Source organism: Tachypleus tridentatus, chromosome 3 (genome assembly GCF_004210375.1).
Source record: "Tachypleus tridentatus isolate NWPU-2018 chromosome 3, ASM421037v1, whole genome shotgun sequence".
Taxonomy (NCBI): Eukaryota; Metazoa; Arthropoda; class Merostomata; order Xiphosura; family Limulidae; genus Tachypleus; species Tachypleus tridentatus.
Window position 1 is genome coordinate 9,404,211 of NC_134827.1, and position 26,194 is coordinate 9,430,404.

Below are 26,194 nucleotides of genomic sequence, written 5' to 3' on the forward strand. Positions count from 1 at the left end.
TTCCGAATCTTATACGACAAAGCGGATGTAATTTGGCATTCAAGGTTGAGGTAAAAGTAGCGTAGTTACAAAGAGAAGACGAAGTGTTTCGTGCCTGTATCTAAGTGCTCATTTGAAATAATTTATTGTAAAATATATAGTATTGAAACTAACGTTAGTATAGGTTATAGTATACTGAAAATGTATGACAAAAGTATTCATAGCTTGAGTGTTGATCAAATATCCTACCACAAGGCTACTTCTGACTAAGTTTTGTACATCCTTGAAAATCGGTAAGCTATTAATTGTAAATTGTAAAGTAAGAATTATCATTATAGTTCTAAACAATAAATGCCATTCTAACAATTTCTCGAACCGTTGCTAAAGTTACAAATTTTGGAAAATGATAAAAAAAAACCCTCAAAAACTACAAATATTGTACATCCTAACTTCCACGCTAATAGTGTTATTAATAATATTAGTAGGTTACGAGTTGTTGTAATCTAATAAAAATAATCTAATAAAAAAATTCGTATTTATTCAAGTTAATTCCTTGGGATTCAACTAGGTTTCTAGTCCTAAGATTTTAATTTAAGGACAGCCACCGTGTAAATGCACTGTTCCAGTAAGCAACTTAGAACAAGCGTAATAAAATTATAGTAATTCGCAATGGTAATTATAACATTAACAGTAATGTTTGCAGTCAAATTGGCGAACGGTTACTTTCTTGGACTTAGTAACTGTAAAAGGGTGAAAAATTAGAAGATCGAGGATTTCAAGAAGAAAAATTGTCATCTGGTTTCCCTTTTATAGTAAACCTTGCCTGTTGTATTAATTATCATAAATAATACTTCTGTTAACTTTTCACATTAAAATAAATTGTTTCGTAAGCTGTAAAGCGTAACACTGAGGTTCTAATTAAAACAATGAAATTTAGTGTTATAAGGTCGTTATTTCTAGTAATTTAAGTTTTTCTTGACAGAAATATCGTATAAATTATTTAAAAATTAGTAAATGTGACATAATTTAGTTAAGGCATCTTTGTTATACTTCTAACATTCCTTGAAAACGTAACACCTATTGGTTAGAATAGATAGTAATTTCATTTAAGTGATTTTAATAGATTTGTCAGATGAGTACAAAGTGTGAATTAGGATACCATATTCTGAAAGTTACATGGATACTGTGTAGTATTTTTATTATTCACTTATCAATAACAAAATCACTGCAGTGTATAATTCTAGCCAGTATATTGATAAGTCGTAATAATTGTATTGTGCAAAAGGCCGCGTCGGTACTGTGTATTGCAGATATAATGTAATTGTAGTAATTTTACATATTTTCCTTTGATTTTTAATCATAAGTTTTTAGAATTTAGTACAATATTATTATAGCATATGGTTTGTTTCAGGATCTAATAGGAATCCATTAAGAGATTTATTTTAAAAGTGGATTGTACGAGCCATATTTGAAAATCTAGGAGTTTCTTTCTTCGAATGCTATCAATGAGATTGGTGTCTTGCCGATTTTTGAAGCAGCCATAAAAGAGGTCATTACAATGTTTGTTCGCCAGGATTTGAACCTTGTCTCAGCAGACATTAATCCTGAATAGATTTTGTTTCTAAATCGAAGCCTGTAAAGTGTGAGCATCAGGTAGTCCTTAAAAGTTTCTTGGCTTGTGCCTGAACTCGCTTGTCTGCAGTTTGCTGCTGCTTGTCCAATTGGCCACTCACGAGTTACAGTGCATCGTCCAATATTTCGTAAAATTCAGTCACAAATTGCTTGCTGTTACCTAGGTAGAGGTAAGTTTCATTTTTCAGTAACTAAAATTTCATATAATAATACTTTTCAATTTATATTTTCAGTAAGTTCATCAATTTAATTTGTAGATAAATAAATTTAACAAACTAATCGTTACTTTAAGAAGAGAAACATTTATGCTTTTCAGATTTGTGTACGTAGTTTTGCCAAATGTTTTCTAATTTCAATAGTTAGACGTGGTAGCTTTTTTGTCCTTATATGTAAATATTTAAACTAATAAACTGTAAACTTAAAATTCTGTAATGGTATTTGGTGTTTTATAGTTTGGAATTGACTTGTTTACTTCATTCCTATTAAATAAAAAGAATGAATTTTTTTGTTCTGTTACTATTATTTTTTGACAAAAAAACACTTTCTCGAACGTTCTCAATGAAATATATTGAAAACTATTAGATTGAAAATGGGAGTCCATGAAATTTTATTGTGACAGGTGTAATTATTGCACTTGTTGTAAACTTGTTATTCATATCTGTAAAATAACCTTATACCAGTTAGAATAAGATTTGTGTACACAAATTTACGTATACAAAAAATAAATTAGTTTATTATATAGTTTCGTAAATTCTTTTCTTAAATAATATAATTTTTCTTTATTATATTCGTATTAGAAATTAACCAAATCACTTGCATTGTTATTTTTCACATAAAACGTTTATTTTTTAAATGATGAATTTTGAGAATAAAAAGTGAAAAGCACGAACTTTTTTATACAGTGAATTATCTGTACGTAATTGTGTTCGTTATTTTTTTGTGAACTATTAAAGAACCTAACTTATTCATATTATTTGGTTGAAAGGTTTCATATTACTACAAAATGTGAGATTTGTATGTTAGTGTTAACAAAATACACTCCGGGTAATGGCTTGTGAGTTCACGCACTTGGCAATAAACAGCTCAATCATTCCATCTAATAAAACTTTAATAAAATACACGTATTATATGTATTTTGGCAAAATGCCAGACTTGTTATGTAGGAGGTTCGCTTTCTCGAGAAGAAAGCCGGGATGTTGGAGTACATAATACGAGTTGCCGGGTGCTTTACTCAAATGAGTCTGCGCATTAGTGTTGGCATCTCGGGAAGTAAACAAATTCTTAACCCGGTATAAAAGACGTACGAAGCACCTGTAGTAATAATATAATTGAATTGTAAGTAGTTCGTATGTCGGTTTACTCGTGTCTTCCCAGCACCGAAAGTCTTACATTAACAATGGAACATCTGGCATGACATAAGTGTTGTTTCCATCACTGAAAAAATGAAAATTAATTAGAAACTTGTATTAGTTAGCAAAAAGCATTAATATGGTATGTTAGACAGTGAACTACTTCACGTGCGAAATGTGAGTGTTGAACGAAGATTTAAAATTTAAGAACAATAAAATTAATTTTCTGAATGTCAAGTTGTTTTTTTTTTGTATCATATTTGGTTACCCTGCATCATTATTGATAAGTTTCATGTCATAACCATATTTATCCAGGTTATTGTGGCTGTGGCAACTAGACATTTCATAAGTCAGTTGGTGTACTTATTAAGAGATGAAATATCCTGTTGGGCCCCTGTACAGCCCTTTGGCTGAATCTGACATACTAATTCATCAGGTGAGTTTTTAGGTGTTAACTAACTTGTTTCTACAGTTGTCTGTTAATGGGTTTGTCATTCTGTGTATAACATAAAACTCTTTATATGTAAAAAAAAAAAACAAACAAACATGCAGATCATTAAAAATTGTTATTGTTCTGACATTACAAATTTTACTGTTATTTTACCTTTTGCCCCAAAGATTATTGAATGTATTTAAATATTGAAATTCATTTATGTTCTTGAGCAAAATAGAAGAAAAATAATTTTGCTTTAGCTCAAACTGTCTTCAATGTATCATAAAAACAGCAACTTGATGTCATTCCCATATTATTGGTTTTATTCATGTGTTGTTAAACTGAATTTACATTTATCTTGGTTCCTAAGTTATCACATTGCATTGTGTCCAGTGTAACTTAGCAATGATTCTTTGAATTTGGAGCCAGAAGGAATGTAAATTCAGTTTTACAACACATGAATAAAATTGATGCTGTGAGAGTGAAGTTTTCATTTCTGTTTTTAGGGAATATGAATCTAGTGTTTGAGCTAAAGTAGAATTTTGCTTTGATTTCATCACTTTAATATTTTTTGATATAAATCGTATTTGTTTGTGAAACCAGTGCAGAATGCTTGCACTGTATCATTAGACTTTTGAAGTGAAGCAACTTGTACAGGTAACAAGTGTATAATTTGGGATATTGTAAACTTTACACACATTGTCAAATAGATTATGTTGGATTGGAAGGAGTGTTACTTTTAAAAGTGGGATTATGTTGAAGTTAAAAGCAGCAGACACCAGATGACACTCTCATTTTGAATTGAACAGAGCTATGTGAGGTACATACTGGGAATGAGTGACCAAATAAAGGAGATGAGGATAGTTATGGGTCTTTTTCTTTCCTCATTTTCTCATTGTTTCCTGCTTTTAAGAAGAAATACCTTCAATTAAAAAGTAGACTGCTTCAGCTAAGTAAACACATTGAATTTGTTAGTTTATGCCATTAGTGCAAGGATTAGCATAATTTAGAATGTTCCAGAAATAAAGATCCACTAGCCATGCTTAATGCTGCTTTTACCAGTGGGTTGGTGTCCACTAATTTTTTTAGTGGTAATTAATGGTGAAATAGAGGCTATTTTAAAAGCATATCTTGTACAGGTTGTTTGGAAAGTCACTATGCAGCTTTGTAATCATATTTTATTCAGTATATTTCAAACCAGCAACTGATAGCAGTGTTTAGAAACAAAATAAGAAAGATCCAGGCCTGTATTGATGCCAAAGGGGATCACTTTCAACATTGTTTATAATTGTCATTCATATTCACCTTCTGTATTCTATATTGAAACATATCTGTTAATAAATATACAAGTGCACAGTGACTTTCGGAACACCCTGTATTTTTGACATTTGAACATTCGTTATATGTGCATACTGAACTGTCTTCATATTATATACTAAGAAAAAGAATAATTACACTGATTGTTCTTTCATTGTTGGATAGAGATTGAGGAACATAATTCACCAGCTTTACCTACTTTAGGTTCTAAAGCAATGTGAAGTTACCTGAAAAAAATTCAAAGATGAGTTCCATACTTCTACATTTATCTTCATTGAAATAACTGTTTGATAGATTGTAACCATTAGTTGTTGCACTAAATCTGTGAAGTGTAGCCATTTTACTTGCAGAGGTACAATTATAATGGTATATTTTATTTGTATGTTGAAGTATGAATTTTCTCTGGTTCAAAGCAAGTCTAACCTTAAATAATTCAGCACTTTCATATTTGATTTAGAAATTATGAAAGATTTTCAACACTTGCTAAGATTTTGTATTTGAACTTTCAGACCCTTGAAAATAGTGAAGAACAACTGGATAATTTGCCAAACTTAACAGCATCTTGCTGTAAAAATAGAAACTTGTTAATCCAACCAAAAGCTTTTGGAATTCCATTAACTAAGTTAGTGAAGAAGACTTCTACAGAGTTTTGTGTTCCATTTGTTTTGATGAGAATTTGTCATTTTATTGAAGAAAAAGGTAACTTTGCTTATTCTGTGAAAGATTACATTAATAACTTGTTTTGTTTGTGATATTATTGAGTTGTTAGTAATGCAATATTTTATTCAGTCTTATTGCAAACTAGAATGTGGATACTTATATATTGTGCAGTGAAATTTTTGTGATACCATCTCAAAGAAAAAGGCATTTCAGATTTCTTTTTGAAACAATATAGGTGTTGACAAGATTGATTTGTCTTGGAGATCTAAAAATGCACAGTTAGTGGAAAGTTTGAGAATAGCCTTTGATGAGACAGGGAATGCTCCACTGGAAGCAGAGTGTGATGCATTAACTGCTACAGTGTTGCTGGAGATATTTTTACATCAACTGCCTGACCCTGTTATTCCAAAAGATACTCTTCCAGCTTATGTTTTTGCAGTTCAAGGTAATGTAGGGTTTGTTTTTCTAATATACAAAACAAAGTAGTAATGACGTTTTACCATGTGTCAAATAAAATGCATAGTAAGTATTATGCTTGTTTTTTGTTTTTTTTTCCATGTCAACATGAAATATACTTCAATAAACATTTATTCATGAGTGTATTTAAAAAGTAATAAATATATATCTTTTGTAGATGTGAACATTGGAGATATTTTTAACTCTGATATTAAAACTATTTTTATTTGTAATTATGTTTTAATTTATATTATCAGATATACAGAAGGACAAAGAAAGCTGTGTCTTGAAATTGAAAGGTCTGGTTGAAAAGCTTCCATTAGATAATTTCAACACTTTGAAATTTATCACCCAGTTTATTTTCCGTGTGAATCAAAAATACAATCAACGTAAAGAGATTACAATCATGGGATTCAGTCTGGGATCAAAAATATTCAGGTCAGTCAAAATTTTCATTAATTTTTTGACTGCAAACAAAGTATTAAAATGAAATAAAATTCCACATATTAATTATCACCAAGTTTTATTTCCTGGTAACAAGTTGCATGTGATTGAATTTTTTTCTATTTAACTTGAACAAACTACACTAGAAAATGGATTATTTTCTCTTCCTTGTTTTTAATTGTTTTAATAGAATGTTTTTTTTTTTATATAGAAAAAACTTGTAAAGTTATAGTTGCTTTTCATTTTTAAAATAAAGTTGAGATACATGAATGTTCATTTTAAAATGATACAATACTTTAAAAAGTTTACCTCTGTTCAGTTTTATATGGAAAATGTTTAATATAAGTTGCTACTTTATAAGAAATATTGCTTGCATCTGAGCCTACTTATTTTTTTGTTAACTTTTTTATTAATTAGGGGGTTTAAAAGACTTTTTGAGAAAAAATTTTTTTCCCTCACAATTTAAAAAAAAAGAGAAGTAGTTGTACAGTGTATTTCTATTCTTTTGTATTGACTTCATTATTAAATGAGATTAATTATGTAAATAAAATTTACTAGTGGTGGAAAATGGTTTTATCAATAAGTTATATGCACTTATGTTGACTGAAAATGCATGTTTGTTTTGTAGATTTGCTTATGATGGAGAAAACCGTAAAAACCATTTGGTTTGTAATGTACTAATGGAACTCCTTGTTTATGATAATAACATCATTTTTGGTAATGATGTTCACCAGTTGTATGAAGATAAGTCATTAAGAATAAAATGTACTGCTGATAAGAATACTTTGAATGCACAAGAATCAGAAGGAGTTATTTCAACATGTTCATTAAAATCTGTGGTAGGTTTCATGTTTTTATAATTGTTGTGTATTGATGATGCCATTTGACTAAAAGATCTATTGTTCTTATAAGTCACAAATATTTTCTATAAAGTCATAAATATCTCCAGTGTATTACTAATTTTTTTTGCCAAAAGAAACATTATTTTGGGGATTTTTGAAAATGCAAGAAATTTTGTTTTTTTATACATCAAGTTGATGTTACATATAACTTTTGATGAAATAAAAATGTTTAGGAAAAAACTTAACAATGGCATTTGTATTGCTTGTATCTTTAAACAGCTTCTGGAAAAAGTAGATATATTTTAAAAACCACTGTCATAAAAACTATATTACTAACTTTATATGTTCAAAATTATTTAAGTAATATAATTTATCATTTTAAACAGGATGTGCTTAAATTTTGCATTACTTCTGTAGTGTTATTCTCACTATTTAGAAGTTTTAGAAATACATATATATTTTACTAATAGTAACCAGACCCACTTAAATGTATATAGTAACCAAATAGAAAGAGGTGCATAGTTTAAAATCCTTTGTTTAAATGAGTAGGATTTAATGAATGAATTTTACTTAATTTACTATTTTCTTTATGCTAATTAAATTGTATTTTGTTTCTAAACAGTTGAATTTGTGCTCAGCAGCATCTGACCCATCAGTTAATCTCAAGCCATTATCTATTATAATTCCACCTATGGAAAAATATAATGCAGAAAATGTTTCACTAGAAGCTCAGGTACCAACACTTCTTGTTGACAGGTGAGCTGTGCTGTGGGTGTTTTTATAATAAATGACTTGAATTTGCAAAAATTTAAAGCACTCATCTATAAGTGAGCACATATGTTGCAATGTAATAAATCCCAGATTAGTTAATTTGTACAAAGCATTAGTGTATCTTTAACATGTTTTGAAATATAAAATATTTTTTTGTCTGATAATGTAGGTATTTATCTGTTGCTCTTTCTGCAATCTGGTTAAAAAGTAGACCGTATTTTAGAAGTAATTGTAATCTACTCTTCAATGGAAATATTCTAAAAACTTAAATGTCTTTCTGATATGATAGGTATTCTATATTGACATAAGATGAATGTTGGAAAATATTTCATGAGATCTTGAAACTGTTTAATTGTTATAAAAATCTTTTGTTTTTATTGTTTTAATATATGCTAAATTTGGTACTGTGACATTTAAGGATGTTTTTGTATATATAAAAAAAACCAAAAAACCTATGGTTTCCTTTCATTATGTACAGAAACTAACCTAACAAGACTCATTAAATTACTGTTGCATCATCTTTGTTTTGTAATTTGTCTGAAAGAACCTAGCTGCTGGAGATAATTTAAAGGTATGCTTGTCTGAACAAGTATTCATGATTGTTCCTTTCAGCAGTGTAGTTCAGAGCTATAAGGAGCCAATGGTGAAATGCTTGGATATGCATACCATTCAACAACAATGTAAGATATAAAAATCATTGTTTAAATATTTGTGTTTATTAAACTGTATTGATATTAGAATTTTCTTGTTGATTAAATTAATTAACTTCTAATTCAATAATTACAAAGCTAATTGATCACTAAGGTTCTTGTAAGACATATTCCTGGTTTTGTTGCGTCATCAAGAAATATTAAAAAAATATAGAAATTAACTCAAAGCTAACGTTCAAGTTGGATTAGATGAATGTTTATTGAGAATTTTTTTAATAGTAGAGTACATAATTTCTTCATGTTATAAAGATATTAATTAATTTAGAAAGAGAAAATTGATCAAGTTTTGTATAAATTGTCACTATTTAAAAAACACTGGGTAGTTAGGTATATGTTAGTAAAGTCTAGGAGTCTGGGAAGCACTTTCTCAAATAACTATAGTTAAGTATTCAAAATCTAGACAGGTACTGGCTTGTACATATTTGATTTGTTACATCTTTTTATAGGCTTTAATTTTTCTACAATACCAGATAATTGATTATATTTGAGTTCAGGACAAAATACCAAGGAAATATATTATTGGAAAATAACTTTAACTTTTACAGACTTAATTTATCTATACATGTTAGCAACATTGCAGCCATAGAGATGAAGAAATGCACTAAGGATGAAGAAAAGTTGTAGAATACATTGATTTTAATTTTACTATTTGTAAAGTACTAGTACCAAATCATGTAAATAGATTAAAGGTTTGAAACAGGCAGTTAAAAATTTCGTATAAAATGTGGTACTTGTTGGTGATTTAAAATGATTGTATCTATCTGTGTGTGCGTGTGCGCGCATGTGCCTATATGTTTAATTTAAATAAAGTAAAAAAACTGAATTTGTCCATATTTAACAATATTCACTAGTGTTGCTTTATTTACTTTTTTTGTGATTTAAGCACTACCCCAGCAAGGAAGAAAGCGTAAGGAACATAGGCCATCAAAAGAAGAAAGTGTACTGATAAAGTCGAGCTTTGTTGAACAAAAATCAATTGATCCTGTAATGTTTCGAGAGTTTTCTCAAAACATCAATGAAGATGAAACAAGAATTATGGTACCTTTAGATACCACAGTTGTAGAGACAAGAGAACCAAATGTTTCTGTAAGTTATATAGCATTTGTATATTAAATTTAGACATAGTTGATAGTAAGTTTTTTTATAAAGGAAGTGTGCAGTGGACTGGCACTATCAAATTGTTCCGAAATTTAAAAAATCTGTGATTCTTGTGTTTATCTTGTTTGAACTGACCAACTTTTATGGTTTAAATTAGCATTGGTTGGCAATTTGAAATGGTTGTGATAACTATCTTAATGGTACAATATATACGAGTAGCTGAGCTTAATGTTATTCTTCTGTTTAACTTCACATTGATAATCACATAAGTTTAAAAACAGTTTAAATTGGACTTAAAAACACAGTCAGTGATTGCCTAATTTCCTATTTATTGTAGATCCCAAAATGGTGTGATCATCTGTGGTATATGCACACAGCAGAATTAAGTCCTCACCCTCCATTGGCTAAGAGACAAGAACTTGAATCCTCAGAATTAGAATGTAAGAAACCTATCCAGGACCTTTTGGTACAATCAGATTCTATTTTTGAAACCTGTAGTCTCAATGCATTCCATGAGGCTCAGCGTAGTGCAGAACGTTTGGCTCCAGTAAGTATCAACAGGTTTGCTACTTATCTTGTATACAATCTTAAAGCAAGTTGTAATTACCAGCATGAATGGTGAAATATATCTGTATATAAGACATGTTTTCATGTTCAACCCTTTTATATGAATCTGACATTTAACTGTTTATGTTCCCCTCCTCCTACCATCTCCTAGCGTGAAAAGTATGCTGTTTTTAGCTACAGCACATTGTATTTATTGTTCCCATTCAGTTTCTTATATATATAGAAAATGAAGTATTTAATATATTTTTCAATTTTTCATGTACAATGTTTTATTTCACCATGAAAGTTTTTATTTGTAGCTCAAGAAATCAGAAATTAAATTGACAGTATTTATTTCAAAATACATTATTAGATGTACCAAGTAAAAAAAATAATATTGTCTTATAGATTAGTAGATTATAATTTTGAATAACTTGCATTTGAAATTCATGCAAGTTTATTGTGCAAAATTATTTTTTTGTTAATAAGTGATATTACTCTTAGGGTAATTTGTTCCATTTTTTTTTTTTTTATTGTAAAAGATCATGAATAATGCATTCACTTCACTTTTATTTGCATTTTGTGCATACTAACAAAATGTAATACTTAAGTTGTTAACCTACAAGAAGTAATATTCTCCCTGTAGGTTAAAACAAATGTTACATGCTATGTTATAGAAATACAAGATAAATTTTTATTATATGCTCAAAAATATGAAATATTTTATTACAGATACTAATTATAGTCTACCCCTGATATTTTCTTGTTAAACTCCTCAAACATTTTCATAATTATTTCTAAAACATTAAATATGTCTAAAAACATAAGATATACTTTACTAACGAATGGCTAAGTTTTATAGTTAGGCTTAGCTTTTTAGGTTGCCTATTGGAGATTTGAGGTCAAATTTAGGTGTTAATAACTGATCCAGTGGAGAACAACATTGTAAGTCCTAGCTGTTGCTGCTACTACTATTAGTTATGTTCTATTTTTGTGAAATCGAATTCTTGTTTTTATTTTTTGTGTTGGTAAAAGTAAGTGGCTAAACAATGTTGATATATGTGAAGTATAGCTATCTCTTGCTTTAAATAATAAATGTTAATGTTTTAAGTTTTTAATGTTTGTAAATAAACTTGTGCTTGTCCTGTTTTTATTTAAAATTAACTGCTACTATCATATTTCTTATTGTGTTAATGTTTTACCCATTTAAGTTAATTTTTTTTTATTTGTAGCTCAAACAACCTTTATATCAGAAAAGTATGCACAAAGTAAATAGTGTGATGGACAAACAACTGAAATCTATGGCTGAATCTTGTGAAAAAATAGAATCTGATGTCAGAAGAAGGAATTCTTGTTTTGGTAAAGTACCAGTTAAAACATACAAGAATTCTGTGACAAAAATAGAAGAAAACTGTGAGGACAGCTTTAAAGAGAATTATGAAAGAAACAAAAATTTTCCCTCAGATGGACTTCACACACAATCTAACAATAAATATGGTAGTTGTGACAAATATGGGCATTATTTATCTGTGTGCAAGCATCAAGCTAGTGAGAAAATACCTGTTTTGCACAGCAGCAGTAAACTTTCTCATCCATTGTTAGAACTTCATCCTGTTAACACTGTGGATGCACATTATTACAGTGATGATGACACTGGTAATGAAAACACCATCCCGTCCTTTGATTTTACATTTTCAAGTGATCATGAAGATGTTCAAGGTATGTTTGAATTTTGAAACTTTTCCTGAAGTTTGTTGCATGAATGTAATTGTGTTTGTTGAAAACTGTTGTGAATTCATATAAAAAATTTATAATCCCTAATTCATTATTAACTTTATATGAAATTTTCTCACTTGTTTTATTTATTATAACTTAAAATAATCGTGTTTCTTATTGGCTCCTTTCAGTTTGTTTCGAATGTTGCTTGGTATATTTACATAAATGATAAATGTTGTGATATAGAAGGTGTATTTTAGCAGATAAAATTACAGATTTGAGAAAATGATCATTTGGTAACTAGAATAATTGGTTTAATTCTGGAACACATGCAAAACTTGCTACCCTTTTAGGGGTAGCATAACATTTTACATTACGTACATATGTGGCTGTCTACACGTGTATATGAGTGAATGGGGTTAACACTTTAAGATTTCATTATTTATTGTGGAATAAGTTTGTATGTATTGATTTTTTGTGGGGGGGGGGGGTGAGACATGGCAAAACAACATAGCCATACTGTTGTGTAACAGTAGTAATGTTTTGAACAACTTTTAAGTTCCATATACACAATCTTTGGCTATCATCAAAAGAAATATTTATAAAAGAAGCTGAAGGCTTTAAGACTTGATGTAATTTTCAATGAAACAAAGTTTTGTTTTACTTCTAGCTGTATATGGGTTAAAGGTTTACAGGCTTGCATTTTAACATCAAAATTAACATTTTATTTACTGTTATTTAGCTATTCTATTCTAGTACTTATTGATAGGCTTAAGTATAAGTTTAAACATTGTAATCTTTACAAGTATTTTTATTTCATTTTTTAATCAGACAGTAATTAATGATAAGTGATGAGTTAATATTATTTGGTGTTTTATTTTTTGCACAATGATATGCAAAATAGTTATTAGTAAAATATTTTTATAAATAAAATAATGCATTTTATGAGAGCATGAAGCAAAAATAAACTATACAAATAAGTTTCTTTACTATGATGTTTATATATGTATTTATTTCTAATTTAGGACTTGCAAATAATTCTCTCCAGGTGCATCGCAGTGTCAGGCATTTGATATGCACAATAAAGATTTTTTATGTAGGTTTTAAAGATCACAAATTAAGTTTTATTTAAAACAGAAAAATAGAATCTACTTAAAGCATTAACTGTACAACATTTAATTTCAATGAATTAAATCATCTTTATTTATAAAAAAAAAATACAAAATGCTTATTTTCATGAATGCAAAATATTCATAGACAGACATGGCTAGTTATACATGTATGTTAATTAATGTACACAAGGTTTTTTGTTTTGTATTTTAAATCTGTAACTAAGTAATAGAATTTCACTTAATTTTTATTGGCTCAAATAAGACTGAAATATTCACTTTTATACTCTAAGTTGATTGCATATTGATAATGAAGATCTTAATTTGTTTGTACAGAATATTAAATAAATTTGACCCAAAAAAGCTAATATTTTTCATCAGAACCTGTTCTTTCTGAGCATCATCACAGTTGGCCACTTACAACTAGCAGCTTGGAAGATCCTATGCTTTCGCCATCATTTTATCATCTGAAGAAAACTAAGTGAGTGATGTTGAAAGTAAAAAAGGAATGAAAGTGGGGTTCTTATCTTTCATAGACTTGTTTAAAATCTTGACTATCTTTTAAAATATAAAAAAAAATGAATTATATTTTTTGGCATAATGTATATTTGTTTCTGAAATCAAGGTCTTTATTTAATTTCTAACTGCCAGCATCTAAAATTTAAACTAGGAGTAAATTAATAAAATTTTATTAATATAGTGTACATAGGAATATTATCATTAAAACAAACAAACGTGTACCTTTGTATTTAACATTATTGTCCATCTCTAATGACTTGTTTTTGTATTCTTCCCAACTTGTATATCCACATACTGTAACATATTTTGTAATTTTATATTTTTACCTATTGCAACTCCCTCTAATAAAGAATTGGACAAATATTGTGTGAAGGTACTCACTTTCTATTTAATATTCATGAAACTCTATCAATAATTAGTGGAATTGATTTTTAATATAATTGGTATCTCTAAGTTGTACTTTCAGTATGAAGCATTGAATACTGATAGCAATGAAGTTGCATTTTCTAGTGCAGTTAATTGGTTTGCTTGTAAATTTTTCTGGTTAAGTTGATTTCAATTTGGAAGATTCAGAAAATTTTGAATGAGTTGTTACTTGTGGCTACTTTGCCCTAAATCATGGGCTGTTGTACATGTAGATAGGAATGAGAATTTGTAATTTTTTTTTTTTTTCTCAAATATTAATACAGAATGTGTAATGCCCACTTTGTGATCATGTAAAAAAAAAATTATGACTGGTAATTTTTTTAGTCTTACTGCTTATTTGCAAACTCTTCTCAAACAGTTTAAGTTGTGTAGCTATAAAACTGATAAAGCAAGTATGATGAAGTTATTAAACTTGTTTCTGTTTAACATAAATGTAAAAACAAAGTATAGGTTGTCTTTTATGGAAAGATAACTCTGGCATTCAGTCTTGAAATATTAAAGGACCATTCTAGTGTAATAGTTATGTTGACAGTGAAATGGAATTGTAGGAACAAATCTATGGCCTTTCTGTTTTCACAGAACTTTGGATATTAATGTAAATGTTCAAATAAAGAGATTCTGTAGTTATGGAATCATTAGGCCCATACTTCAATATGCCATACATTTTTTTTTTTACAGTACTGTGACATTTGTGATAAGGTTTTTTAATTGGACCTAATGAGTGATTAAGAAATGTTTAAATTTTGGTTTCAGTATATTGAGTTTTTGAGGAAGCATCAGTTTAAAGAAATATCATAACATCTTTATAAGCCAGACATAAAATGTATGTTTTTTGTTTTGTTTTACAGCTTTTGTGAAGCTTCTTTATCTCCAAGTGCTGGAATTTGTCTTCCACATCTTAGGTTAGTATCAAAATAATCTCTTTATTATTTGAAGTGTATGAAAATATTTAAAACATTAAATTATTTCAAATATTTTGAGTCCACCAAACTCGTATTACTTTGTTTTGTTATGCTTTTAGATACTTAAATGTCCATGATGTTTTTTAAATATTTTAAAATTATATATTGAATGGTAAAATTGTATTTTACTTGTTTCAAACTGTACATGATTAATAAAGAATGTTGAATAGCAACTTTCTGTTCAGTAGTTCAAAATCGGGGAATGCCATATATGAATTCTTTGGTTCTCTGATTTGGTCATTTATCCCATTTGTAACATTGGAAATTTCAATATTTATTGATAGTCATGAAGTTTGTGTATCACTATTGCATACACTTTATTTCAAATTGGCTGTTATAAATGTTTTCATGTTTCATTATGTAGGCTTATTGCTACCTGTGTAATGTTCTGGTATTGTTATTTTCCTTTATCTTTAGTGACACTTAAACATCTCTATACATTATATAGGAATCAGATTTAAATAAGTATATATTATTTCTCTGACTGTTAAAACTTGTAATTTTAAAAGGGTTGTCAATTTATGAGAAACCTGTGCATTATTTTAATACTTAAATGTAATTTTAAGCATGTTTTGTGGCTCTTTGTTCATGAAGTTGAGTTGTTACAATGATTAAAAGAACAACCTTTTTCACTTCACTTTTTAGAAAACATTTCTCCATAATAGTAACTAGGGTTACCTGGGAGCAAAAAGAAAGTCAAATAGTAAATATATAAACATAACATCACTGAAGTTTTAAAATGGCTCATTTACATTTTATATGAAGTCAGTGTGGGTGTTAATAATCAATCACAATCATTTTGTTGAAATTATGTAGGGTAAATGTGGTGTTCATAGAAAAGTACATCACTTGGATACTTGTTTAGTTTCTGGAAACGTGTTTTAATGATCAACAACTACCTGAAAGTGTACTAATCTAAAACAATATATTTTAAATGTTGTTTGTAGTCAGTAATTGATGAATTTTTTTCAAATAGAAGAATCTAGTTTTGATTCTTTAATTGTGTATTTTGTTTTGATAAATTTGTTACTGTATATTTGAAAATACTCTAAATTTCAGACTTGAAAAATTATCTATTTTGCAGTAAGAAATTTCTGAACATCTAAAATTTTTATTTTCTTTGAAATATACTCATGAAATATTTGTCTGAATTAGTTGTTTTTGAATATATATTAGATCTCTGGATCCAAACATACCTCCTTCTTCACCCAAGGACCAACATGTTTTTACAAATAGGTAGGTAGATAGTCAAATGTAAAATACATTCAAGGTAATTTTTCTTTAATTTTATTAAAAGAATGTATTAAGATTCTAAATTTTATAAAGTTAAAGATAATTGATGTTAGAAAGGCATCAGTTGATTCCGTGTGTAATTAGTTTTGTGTGGAGAATCATTTCTATTCACTTGGACTTGTGTGTGTAAATTTCATCTAGTTTAAAAGGAAATATTGATGAAGCACTTTAACTAGCATTAATGGTCAGAGGTAAATGTTTTAAGAAATAATGTATTAGTCATTAAGAATATCAGCCTCAGAATGTTAAAATTTGAATGTTTTAAATGAAAGTTACTTTTAGTTAAAATATTTTTAAAAAATGCCTGTCAACACCACAGAAAAGAGTAGTTGATGGTGCTTAACTTGTGTACAATGTATATTGTTAATATTTGTTTATTTTTAATTGTTGCAATGAAAACTAAAACATTTTTGATGCCCCCAAGTAAGCTACTGTACAAATGGCTGGAGTTTATACTTTTAATAATGGTGCAAGACTAAAATAAAACTTTATTTACAAAAATCATTGGGAGTTTTTTGAATATTTAATAGGCTTGTTTTTCAGTTCTTAGTTTCAAAATTTACTTTGCTTTATGCATCATAATTCTTAAAACAATTGGATATTAAACTTTTTTGTTGTTCATGCAATAATTATAAAATTTTGTTTATTTCAGAGAAGCAATTTTTTTTCTCTCCAAGGAATACACAAGTGTTTGTGTACTGTAGATTGTAATACAAACGATAATTTATTCTGAGAATTATATATATAGCCTTTCTTATTTGAACATTTCTGATATAAAATATTTAAAGTTCAAACATCTGAACCAAGTTTAATTTTTTTTCTAATTTTATAGGGTGTTTAAAAGTAAGGATAAAGTTGCATCTTCAGTTAAAGAACTAACCAAGAAGATCCATAGTAAGTTGAAATATTTGTAATGTTGTTACATATACAGAAATATTTATCATAATTTGACATTCTTTCTATATAATACATAATTTGTATATGAAACAATTCATATAATTTGTTGTGGTATTTGTTTTACATTTTAGATGAAGTTTCAGAAAATTTGTTTGAAACTGTTTCAATAATACATTGAAAATGATTTATTTTATTTGTTTTTCTTTTCTGTCAGTAAAATAATGTGAATGTATTAAATAGTTATTTGTTTCAAGAAAACTAATTTTTGTATGTTTTGGTAATAGCATACTCATATATACACATACAAACTCGTATGTACAACAGAAGTAACTATTAAAAAATGTGAAAGAAAAATAATGATTACAAAGCTTCATTTTGAATACGTAATGATCTCTTAAGTGTGCTCTTTTCATCAGTTGTTTATTATTTGTTATTTTACTTCACCTATTGAGGTAGTTATGTAGCCATGAAAATATCATAACTCCAATGAACAGTGAAAGCTTTGACTAAAAGAACACAACTTTCACTTGTATTTTAGGTATACTTTTACTTAAACATTATTTTTCCAAGCATACTTTGGGGCAAGCTTCTGTGGTCAGTTTCTTACAGATCTGAAATTTATTTCACTTTTACTTTACAATGACAGAGATGGACAAAAATAATTTCTAACCAATCATTTTTGACAATTAGTTGTATTTGATTTCAAGGCTGAGATGTATTAGTTATAGCTCAGTCCTCGTGGAACCTCTTCATACTAGGTTCTTGAAGTAAAATTGTTAAGAGAAGTCATGTGGTAAACAAACAAAAAAGGCCCTATTTCTAAGGGGATGATAATTTGAGCAAATTAAATATAAACGAATATCTTGGGTTGGCAGAAAAACTAATTATGAGGGTATTGCTTACATTGGTACTGCACAGAAATAAGTTAATTTGTTTTCATATTTATTTCTGTATAAATTACACTAAGTAAAGTTTAGAGGTTGCAGAATATTAATTCTTAAGTATTTTCAAGTAAAACGATGTAGTAATTCTAGCTCTTATTTCAACTTAGTTCTAAAATTTATATGCAAGTGTGCACTCAACTCGGGAAAGCTTCTCTGATTGCAATATGTTAGAGAATTTCTGTATCATATTGGTTTTAGTTGTCACATTATATATGTTTGCATATTTTTATGTAAGTCAGCAAATATTTATTCAGCCTAGAAATGTGAAGATCTGCTAAAAAAATGTTTAATTTCTAAAATTTACTTTCTATGCCATATGCACATGTTACTTTAAGTACAGTGACCATAATTTGTGGTTAGTTCACATGGATATGGAAGATTCATACAAGAACACTGAGTGCATTTGCTCATTCTGTTTTATGATGTGTGTTTCAGTTACACTTAGTTTTTTATAATAACAGTACTATATGAAGTGCATGCAATATATTGTGACTGATCAGAGCACAATGTCATAGTAAATGCTGGTTAGCTGTTAAGAACTTTTAGTAAGATCAAAATAAGTACCTAAATAATATTGTATTTAGGTATTACCAAACAGTTCCTAAATTATATTTTTATAAAAATCCACTTGTGTGTTGTATATTTGAAATACATATTTCTTTAGAAATAACAATTACATGATAGGAGAATATATGTAATAATCTTGTGAACTTTTAAAGAACTTTAAAATTTTTCTTGCAAAATTATTTTTTGAGAGTTTTAGTTGAAATTCAGATTTGTCTTTTCTCAGAACTAAAGAAGAAGATTCGACATTTTGAAGAGAATTTTGAAAGAGATTATGGTTTTAGAGTGAGTAATCAAATCCACATTTGAATATTTTGGCAGGGTTTCAAAGAAGGGGGAGATACCACATGATTAGTCCCACTTTATATTTTGAGGCAGAGTGATATACTCCTATAATTAAAAACTGTTTAGCAGCATTGTATTGATATACCAGTGACAACTTTTTCTATGTACCATATCCAAACAAGACCTTTGTTACCATGGTCTTACCTAGATCACTTCTCTTTGAGGTACAAAGAAGTTCCAGTGTCAAAACATTCATCTGTTCAGATACTCTTGACATAAGTCAATCTTTCTTCTACAGTCTCTGCTTCCTTCAGTGTTTTTCTAGATAGAACAAGACTTCTTTCTTCTTTACTCATGATGTATCCTAGAAACTCCAACTATCTTTTTCCCTTGTTAGTCAGAAGATTCCTCAAACAAGCCACTCTTGATAAAATATCCTCATTCAAGATGTGACTTGTCCAGCATATCTTTTATGATGTGCTTTAAGATCACAATTGAATTGCTTCATTTCTTTTAAAAAAAAAAACATTACTGTATTAAAGTAGTTCACTATTGAATATTGAGCTTTGTTTTCTTTTTTTATGTTAGGTTTTAAACATATATTGCATTATATGTTGCTAAGGGTTAAACAAATTGTTATGTGAAGGCAAGTTGAAACATTTAAAGAACATGATGGGGAAAGTTAGTGGCCTTTGTGGATGATACAGTAGCAACACATGCTTTCAAATTACTTCAGAATTTCTTAAATTTTATTAGCAAAACCTTATTATATTAATATCATAATATTGTATTTAACTGTTATGCAGGTTATTTATAAATGTAATATAGTTAAAATAATTTGTTAAAGTACAGTAAGCTACTCTTGATTAATAGTTTGTATCATACAGACTTTAGTGAATTAACAGTTTACATTGTGTAGTAACATGTTCCTTGTATAAAATAAACACGATACTTTTGTTTGAATTTTAGTTTTTTAGGATTAACTTGAGTTATTTAAATAATTGTAGATTAAAAATTCTTATTTACAGCCTTCTCATGCTGATAAAATGAATTATCCTGAAGTGAAAAAAATGATGAGTGAACTTACCAAACTTCGGAAACATCTCAAAGGTTAGTTGAGAAATCACTATTTCAATGAAAGTGATTTGAACATAGGATAGAAAAGAATATAAATTGGTTAAATTATCTTCATTTATTCCAGTAAATGAGAAACATTCTTGTGCATTTGCTTTTGAAATTTTTTTGAAAACTATATACATCCAAATGTATATTTGAGTTTTTGAAAGTATTAGAATATTTTCATTATTGAGGTCTTTGTTAAAACAAAATTACTTTTCATTCATCAATGGAGAATTATATCTAAAAGATCACTTGGTTAATTATGTTACTATTTACTATCAGCTGTTGTGAGTTTATATCATAGATTGTTTGTTTCTTTTACAGTTGTCAGAGAAGAACAACAGTTGGAACAAGATTCTGTTGATTATATCTTCACACATTTTGCTGATAAGAGTGGACATGTGGGCCACACTGACCTGTCAGACTGTTATAAGTTCCCAGTGGAGAAAGTTCTTGATAAGGGCAAGGAACATTTGTCTGAAGAGAAACATGTTGTTACCATACCAGAAACTGTTGAGGTGCATAGTAGGAAATGTTTATTTGCTTATACCTTTTATATATTTTAAACTTTCACCACTTTTATCAGATTTTTGTGTTAATTTTAAACTTTGGTTTTCATTGCCAAAAAAATAAAATTTTATATCTTGCAGAATTCAAAATTGCTTTTTTCTTCTGTACAAATTTCTTTGAATTTTAAATGAAATGTTAATTTAAGATATTGGTTGCACATCATTTCAGTAATGCACTTTCTTTGTAGCTCATGTTTATAATACTGAACTTAATCTAATGAAAGACTTAATAGGGAAAACAGCTTAACAGTTTAAGATTTAACAAAGAAATATCATTTTGAAATTAGCTTGCTAATGTATTTTTCGTTATATCCAAATGATTTTGGAATTAGCTTGCTAATGTATTTTTCGTTATATCCAAATGTGATCATCTAAATACTGAAAAATTTTGGTTTATCCTTTTAGTAGCTCTGTGTGGTGTGTGCTTCTAGATAAGTTATTGACTTGTGTATATATTTAATGAATACATAAATATGGATTGAAACTTTTTTTAGGATATGACAGGAGATCAATTAATGTTTAAAAAATCTCCTGGTCAACCTCTTACGGATAACCAGAAAGAGGTAACACATCCTCTTTATGACCGCTGTCGTAATGTTAAACGCATGTCTGGCAGAATTAGTGTGTTTGGAAATTCTTTAGGGAAAGAGCCTGTAACAGAACTGCAACCTATTTTGGAACATGTTGCTATGGACTTCAAATCCCCAGAAAGATCTGGATTAATGGTAAGTTTATTCTTGCTAAAAACTATTGCAAGTGTTTGTTACTTGATATGGAATAGTATTATATGTCTATATGTATTTAAAAAAAATCATCCAAATTACAATGAAAAACATACTGATGGTATAAATATCTTCTGTAGTTAATTTATTTTCTCCTAAGTCATACTTTCTGAAGTAGTTATTTTAAATCTGTTGATAGGGACAGATTGAAAACTCCCCATCCAGTCTAACAGAAGCATCTCCATCTGCTGTGTTGCCTCAAGAACACACACATGCAGGAATTCAAAAAGGAGATATATCCAAGCATGAAGAAAAATCAGTGACTGCAGAATTCAGTAACTCCAATTTTCATGAATTGTCTTTGTAAGTTTTTGCTTTTCATTTCCTTGTTTTTATTAGAATTTTACTGAAGTGATCATTAAAACAGGCTTACGTGCTTGTTAGTATTATGAGTTCAAAATGCAAAATACTGTATATAAAATTAATAACTCAACCGAGATACTGTGGCATTGAATGGGCTCTGGCTTATTGGGAATCAGTCAATAAATAAGAGCAGCCTCACTGAGAGCACGTAAATTAACACACAACTGATCCCTATAAACAAACCCTCGGTGTGATGGCTAGAATGTAAAACTGTATATTTTCTTGTGTAACAAGCTGAAGAAGGCATTCATTTGTTAGGTATACTGGTGCTACTTTTGCAGCATAAATAGCCATGTATAAACTTTGTATAGAAATTAATTAATTAAAACTAATTTTCTTAACTTTTTAATGTCATAGTTAATGTATAAAATTAAGATGGTCCAATGTGATTTGTTGTATTTTCACATTTGAAATATAGTTCTACTTGTGATCTCGGTTACTGTGTTTTTCTTAATATGAGTAGAAATATTAAGCATTCTAATATTAAAATATAGAAAAAAATTATTGAAAATGGTAAAATAGGCTTAAAATGCAAATGTTATATGGAACTACTTTCTTTCAACAATACAAAAGTGGACTGCACCAAGCTATACCAGTGTGCTGTCATCTTAACAGTGTCTCCAACATGTAATTCCTATAAAAGTTCAGGCAGTTATTTTCTCAATGTAATGTGAATGTACACATTGTTTTTAGGACAAAAATGCTTTAATGCTTCAAAGTATTGGTTTGATAGGTTACTTTGTGTGAGAAACTGAGTATGTGAAACAAGTAATAATTACTTAAATAGTATGTATGATTTATACTATGTTACCTAACTTTGGATAATTCTTAATCTAAGCATATTGTCATGTATACTCGTGTTAAATTTTCACTAAAGTTAATACTACCATTATAGCAAAGCTATGTAAACAGCAATTTTTTAGGTAATCGTTAATCTAAGGTAACTGCTTATAGATTGTTTTGGTATAGTTTATTCATCGAAGCAAGATACTTGATCCAAATTAATTTTCTTTTTTTTTAAAAAAGAAAACTTTTAATCACCATAATAAGATAGCTGTGTATATTTTGCTATATTCTAGGCCCTTGTCTTTTAGTTTTTGCAGTTAACTTGTATATATTAGCATTTTAATCTATTAACTTTTTTCTCATTGATAATTTTTAAAATGTTAGAAACAAAGATTGTGTGTTCTTGGTAATTATTGATGCTACTTTATACGTTAATTGCAAGAGTGCAGTAATTTTTGTTTCCCTCATATAAAATAAAGTTTCAATACACAATAAAAGTTTTAAAGTGCATTTTTGATGTAGTAGTTATAATATTTTCTATATTTAGTCACATGCAATTTAATTTTTAGGCCTGAATTGCTTCAACAACGAAGGCAAACAAGACTCGAAAAACGAAGGTTGAGAAGGATTTTGCGTGAATTTGAAGAAGAATTTTATCGGAAAAATGGAAAGTAAGAATTATTTTATCGTAACTTTTTATTTGGAAAACTTTGATTTCTAAAGTACTTTTCTTTTTATAATTGTGATAAGTCAATATGTTGTGAAATTATGTATGATACAGGTTTGAGACTCCAGTGTTCCATTAAGAGATATATCACTGTTTTTGTGCATAGGAGGTAGGAAATTTTCATAACAATTATTGTGGAAGTATTATCTTAGTCATTTAATACATTACTCTCTTAATATAAAAATCTTTGTCCCATTTGATCATTAAAGATTTAAGAGTTATTCTAGTTTTATATAATTAAAAACTTGTGTTAAATGTAGTTTATATATGGCTTAGTATTTAGTATTGATATTACTACAAGGAAATTCTCATTGTTCCTTGGAGTTTGAATTTCTTTGTAGTAATGGGTTATTTTTGAGGTCATTACTCTTGAATAAAAAAAAAAAGTTAAGCCATTTTATAACTTACTTAGTTTACACGATATGACTGGTTGAGCTCAGTGGAGTTCATTCATCTATATGAAAGAAATTATTGTTCAAAATTTAAATTTATAATTGGTGGGATTTGTGCTATACATTCTCTTTCTGCAGTTTTTGTCATGAGGATGTAAAATCAGAAAATGTTATAATTTAAAAATCTTTTAAACGATTGCTACAAACAAAAATGTCCATAATTTTCTTGACTTAGTAGCTAGTGACTGAATGTTTCTTATAGTACTGAAATAATTTGCTATTTTATGGTAGTTTACTGAAATAAATTTTGGAAATAAAACTCATACTATACATAGTGGCACTTTAGATTATACACACAATGCTGCATGTATTAGATGAACTCTGCCACAAAACAGCTAGTTAACAAAATTTAGTGTGTTGTTGAAGTAAATATGTAATTATTTAATCCTGTAATTATTCATGGAAGTGGGTCTGTTGGTTATTAGAAAATTTTCTTGTTCATTCAACAGATTGATTATGGGTCTATGACCTCATTAGTTACAGGACCCCTAGCAACATCAGTCACACAAAAATGTTAAACAGAAATGCCATCAATATTAATATTAATCTCACTAATTACTTCTGGCACTCTAGAAATTTTACACACAAAATTAACAATTTCATAGATTTTTTACAGCGAATGTTATAGCAGTTAGATTGGTTAAACACAAAATTACAGAATAAATTTTCTGTATGCTTACCCACCAAAGTATCAAAATTCAAGTTTTAGCACTGTAAGCCTTTGGACATACTGCTAAGCCAATAAGGGGAGAGTTGTTCTAACAGGCAGAAATATAAAGTTACTCATCATTGTGCAATATATGGATTATATTGGTAGGGTTAAATTGCTTCTAATAGCTAGTTTTTATGGGAAACTGGAAAATGATTAAGTTTTGTTTTATTTTTTTTGAAAAGTAGATCTGTATTATTTGTATACGAGTTATTATATTACATTAAAGGCACTAAAAGTATATGCATTGGATTTAAGTTATAAGTCAGTGCTTTGAATTAAAACAAAAACAACTTTACTGATGGACTTTCTGACAGTGTGCATTTAATGTACTTTTCATGCATGTGTTATGATATATAGTTACAACTTTATTTTAAATTTCTTTAGAAAAGTGCAGAAAGAAGACAAAATTTCTGTGGAGCCCATGTACAGTGAGTACAAGGTAATTACAACTAACATTTTTTCTATATTTTGTTTCCTTTTTGGATTTCTGTAAAAATATAAATATTCTTTGACTGTCAAACTGGAGGATGTAAAGTTTCTTACTGTACTAAGTTTGTGTGAAGCTTTCACTTGACTTTTTTTTTTTTTTCTGCCATACTGCTTAGTTTTAAATTCTATCAATTCTTATCATATGGATATGTAATAAATTTCAACTTTTAATAAGTTTTTCATAAGCAAAAGAATAATTATACTTTATAGTTATACACTGGCATTAATTAAAAATTATCAGAAAATTCATGATCTCATTTTGGTAATTTTAGTAGACCTGTATAAAATTTAAATGAAGCAAATTTATCTTTGAAACAGTTTTTGTCTGTACAGGTTGAAATTGTAGCATTAAATTTAATGTAAGACCTTGTACATTTAGGTAGAAAATTGTAATGTTTGTCAATGACAATCATCTCATGAGAAATTAAAATTGATTTACACTATCTTACTTTTTTTTTATTTACTTTGAAACTAATGTTTAGCTGTTCTAGAAGAAAGCTTTTTTAATGTTTTAAGTCTGTAAAATGTAACAGTAAATTTACATAATATAAATTTTATATATTTACATAGAAGATAACACTAAACCAACTTTACTGTTATTGTTTATCATTTATATTCTATGCACTTGTTAATGCTAAAATTTAGTTTAAAAGGAATTTGTAACTGACTATATGCTTACATTTACAGCATACGAAAGGAAAACTTAAACTGTTGGAAGCTCTGGTAATGAAACATGAACTTCACCATAGAATCTGAGATTTCAAGACCAGCTTAATCTAATTTATTTTTTAGAAATACCAAGTTATTGATTTCAAGTTAATGCAGAAAAACAAAATAGAGATTTGATCTTCTGTTTTTGTGGAAGACACAAGGATTTATTTTTCCTGTGATGTTAGAGATATATACAAGCTCATTATTACGATGGTTAATATTTTAAGCTGAATAGCCAGTTTCTGTGTAAAGATTGATATTAATGAAGTTTTGTTTGTTTTCATTGACTTTACTGTATTGTGTTAAAGAAACTTAAGTTCAGATTTGAAATTTCATGTAGACTAGAAAACCATATTCAGTAATTGTTATATACTTGCTAATATAACACATATATATATGTATATATTTTTTGCTATATATATTTTTTTCATTTATATATACGTGCAGACATTTTGCTTGATAAATTGATTGGTGTTTTTCAGTAGTAAAGTTCTCTTTGCAGTTATATAATAAATGTTTTTTTTTGTTATTG

General features: G+C 28.2%; 1 protein-coding gene across 6 annotated transcripts; it reads left to right on the plus strand.

Annotated features, from left to right (window-relative positions):
• Positions 1-26,191, plus strand: LOC143246315 (protein FAM13A-like). Of its 6 annotated transcripts, none has more exons than XM_076492829.1 (24): positions 1-272; positions 1,391-1,781; positions 3,276-3,396; positions 5,220-5,409; positions 5,606-5,815; positions 6,084-6,264; positions 6,899-7,109; positions 7,735-7,868; positions 8,496-8,563; positions 9,477-9,679; positions 10,029-10,238; positions 11,470-11,956; positions 13,444-13,543; positions 14,856-14,909; positions 16,146-16,205; positions 17,095-17,156; positions 18,894-18,952; positions 19,981-20,062; positions 20,396-20,589; positions 21,135-21,365; positions 21,562-21,725; positions 23,141-23,242; positions 24,847-24,901; positions 25,639-26,191. In XM_076492829.1, the coding sequence occupies exons 3-24, from the start codon at positions 3,334-3,336 to the stop codon at positions 25,705-25,707; spliced, it is 3,189 nt and encodes a 1,062-aa protein (XP_076348944.1). In that variant the 5' UTR covers positions 1-272; positions 1,391-1,781; positions 3,276-3,333; the 3' UTR covers positions 25,708-26,191. The 6 variants fall into 6 exon arrangements, with proteins under 6 accessions (XP_076348944.1, XP_076348948.1, XP_076348949.1 ...); XM_076492833.1 differs by having other exon boundaries at positions 3-272; positions 8,499-8,563; XM_076492834.1 differs by lacking the exon at positions 1,391-1,781 and having other exon boundaries at positions 34-272; positions 8,499-8,563.
• The last annotated feature ends 3 nt before the right edge of the window (positions 26,192-26,194 follow it).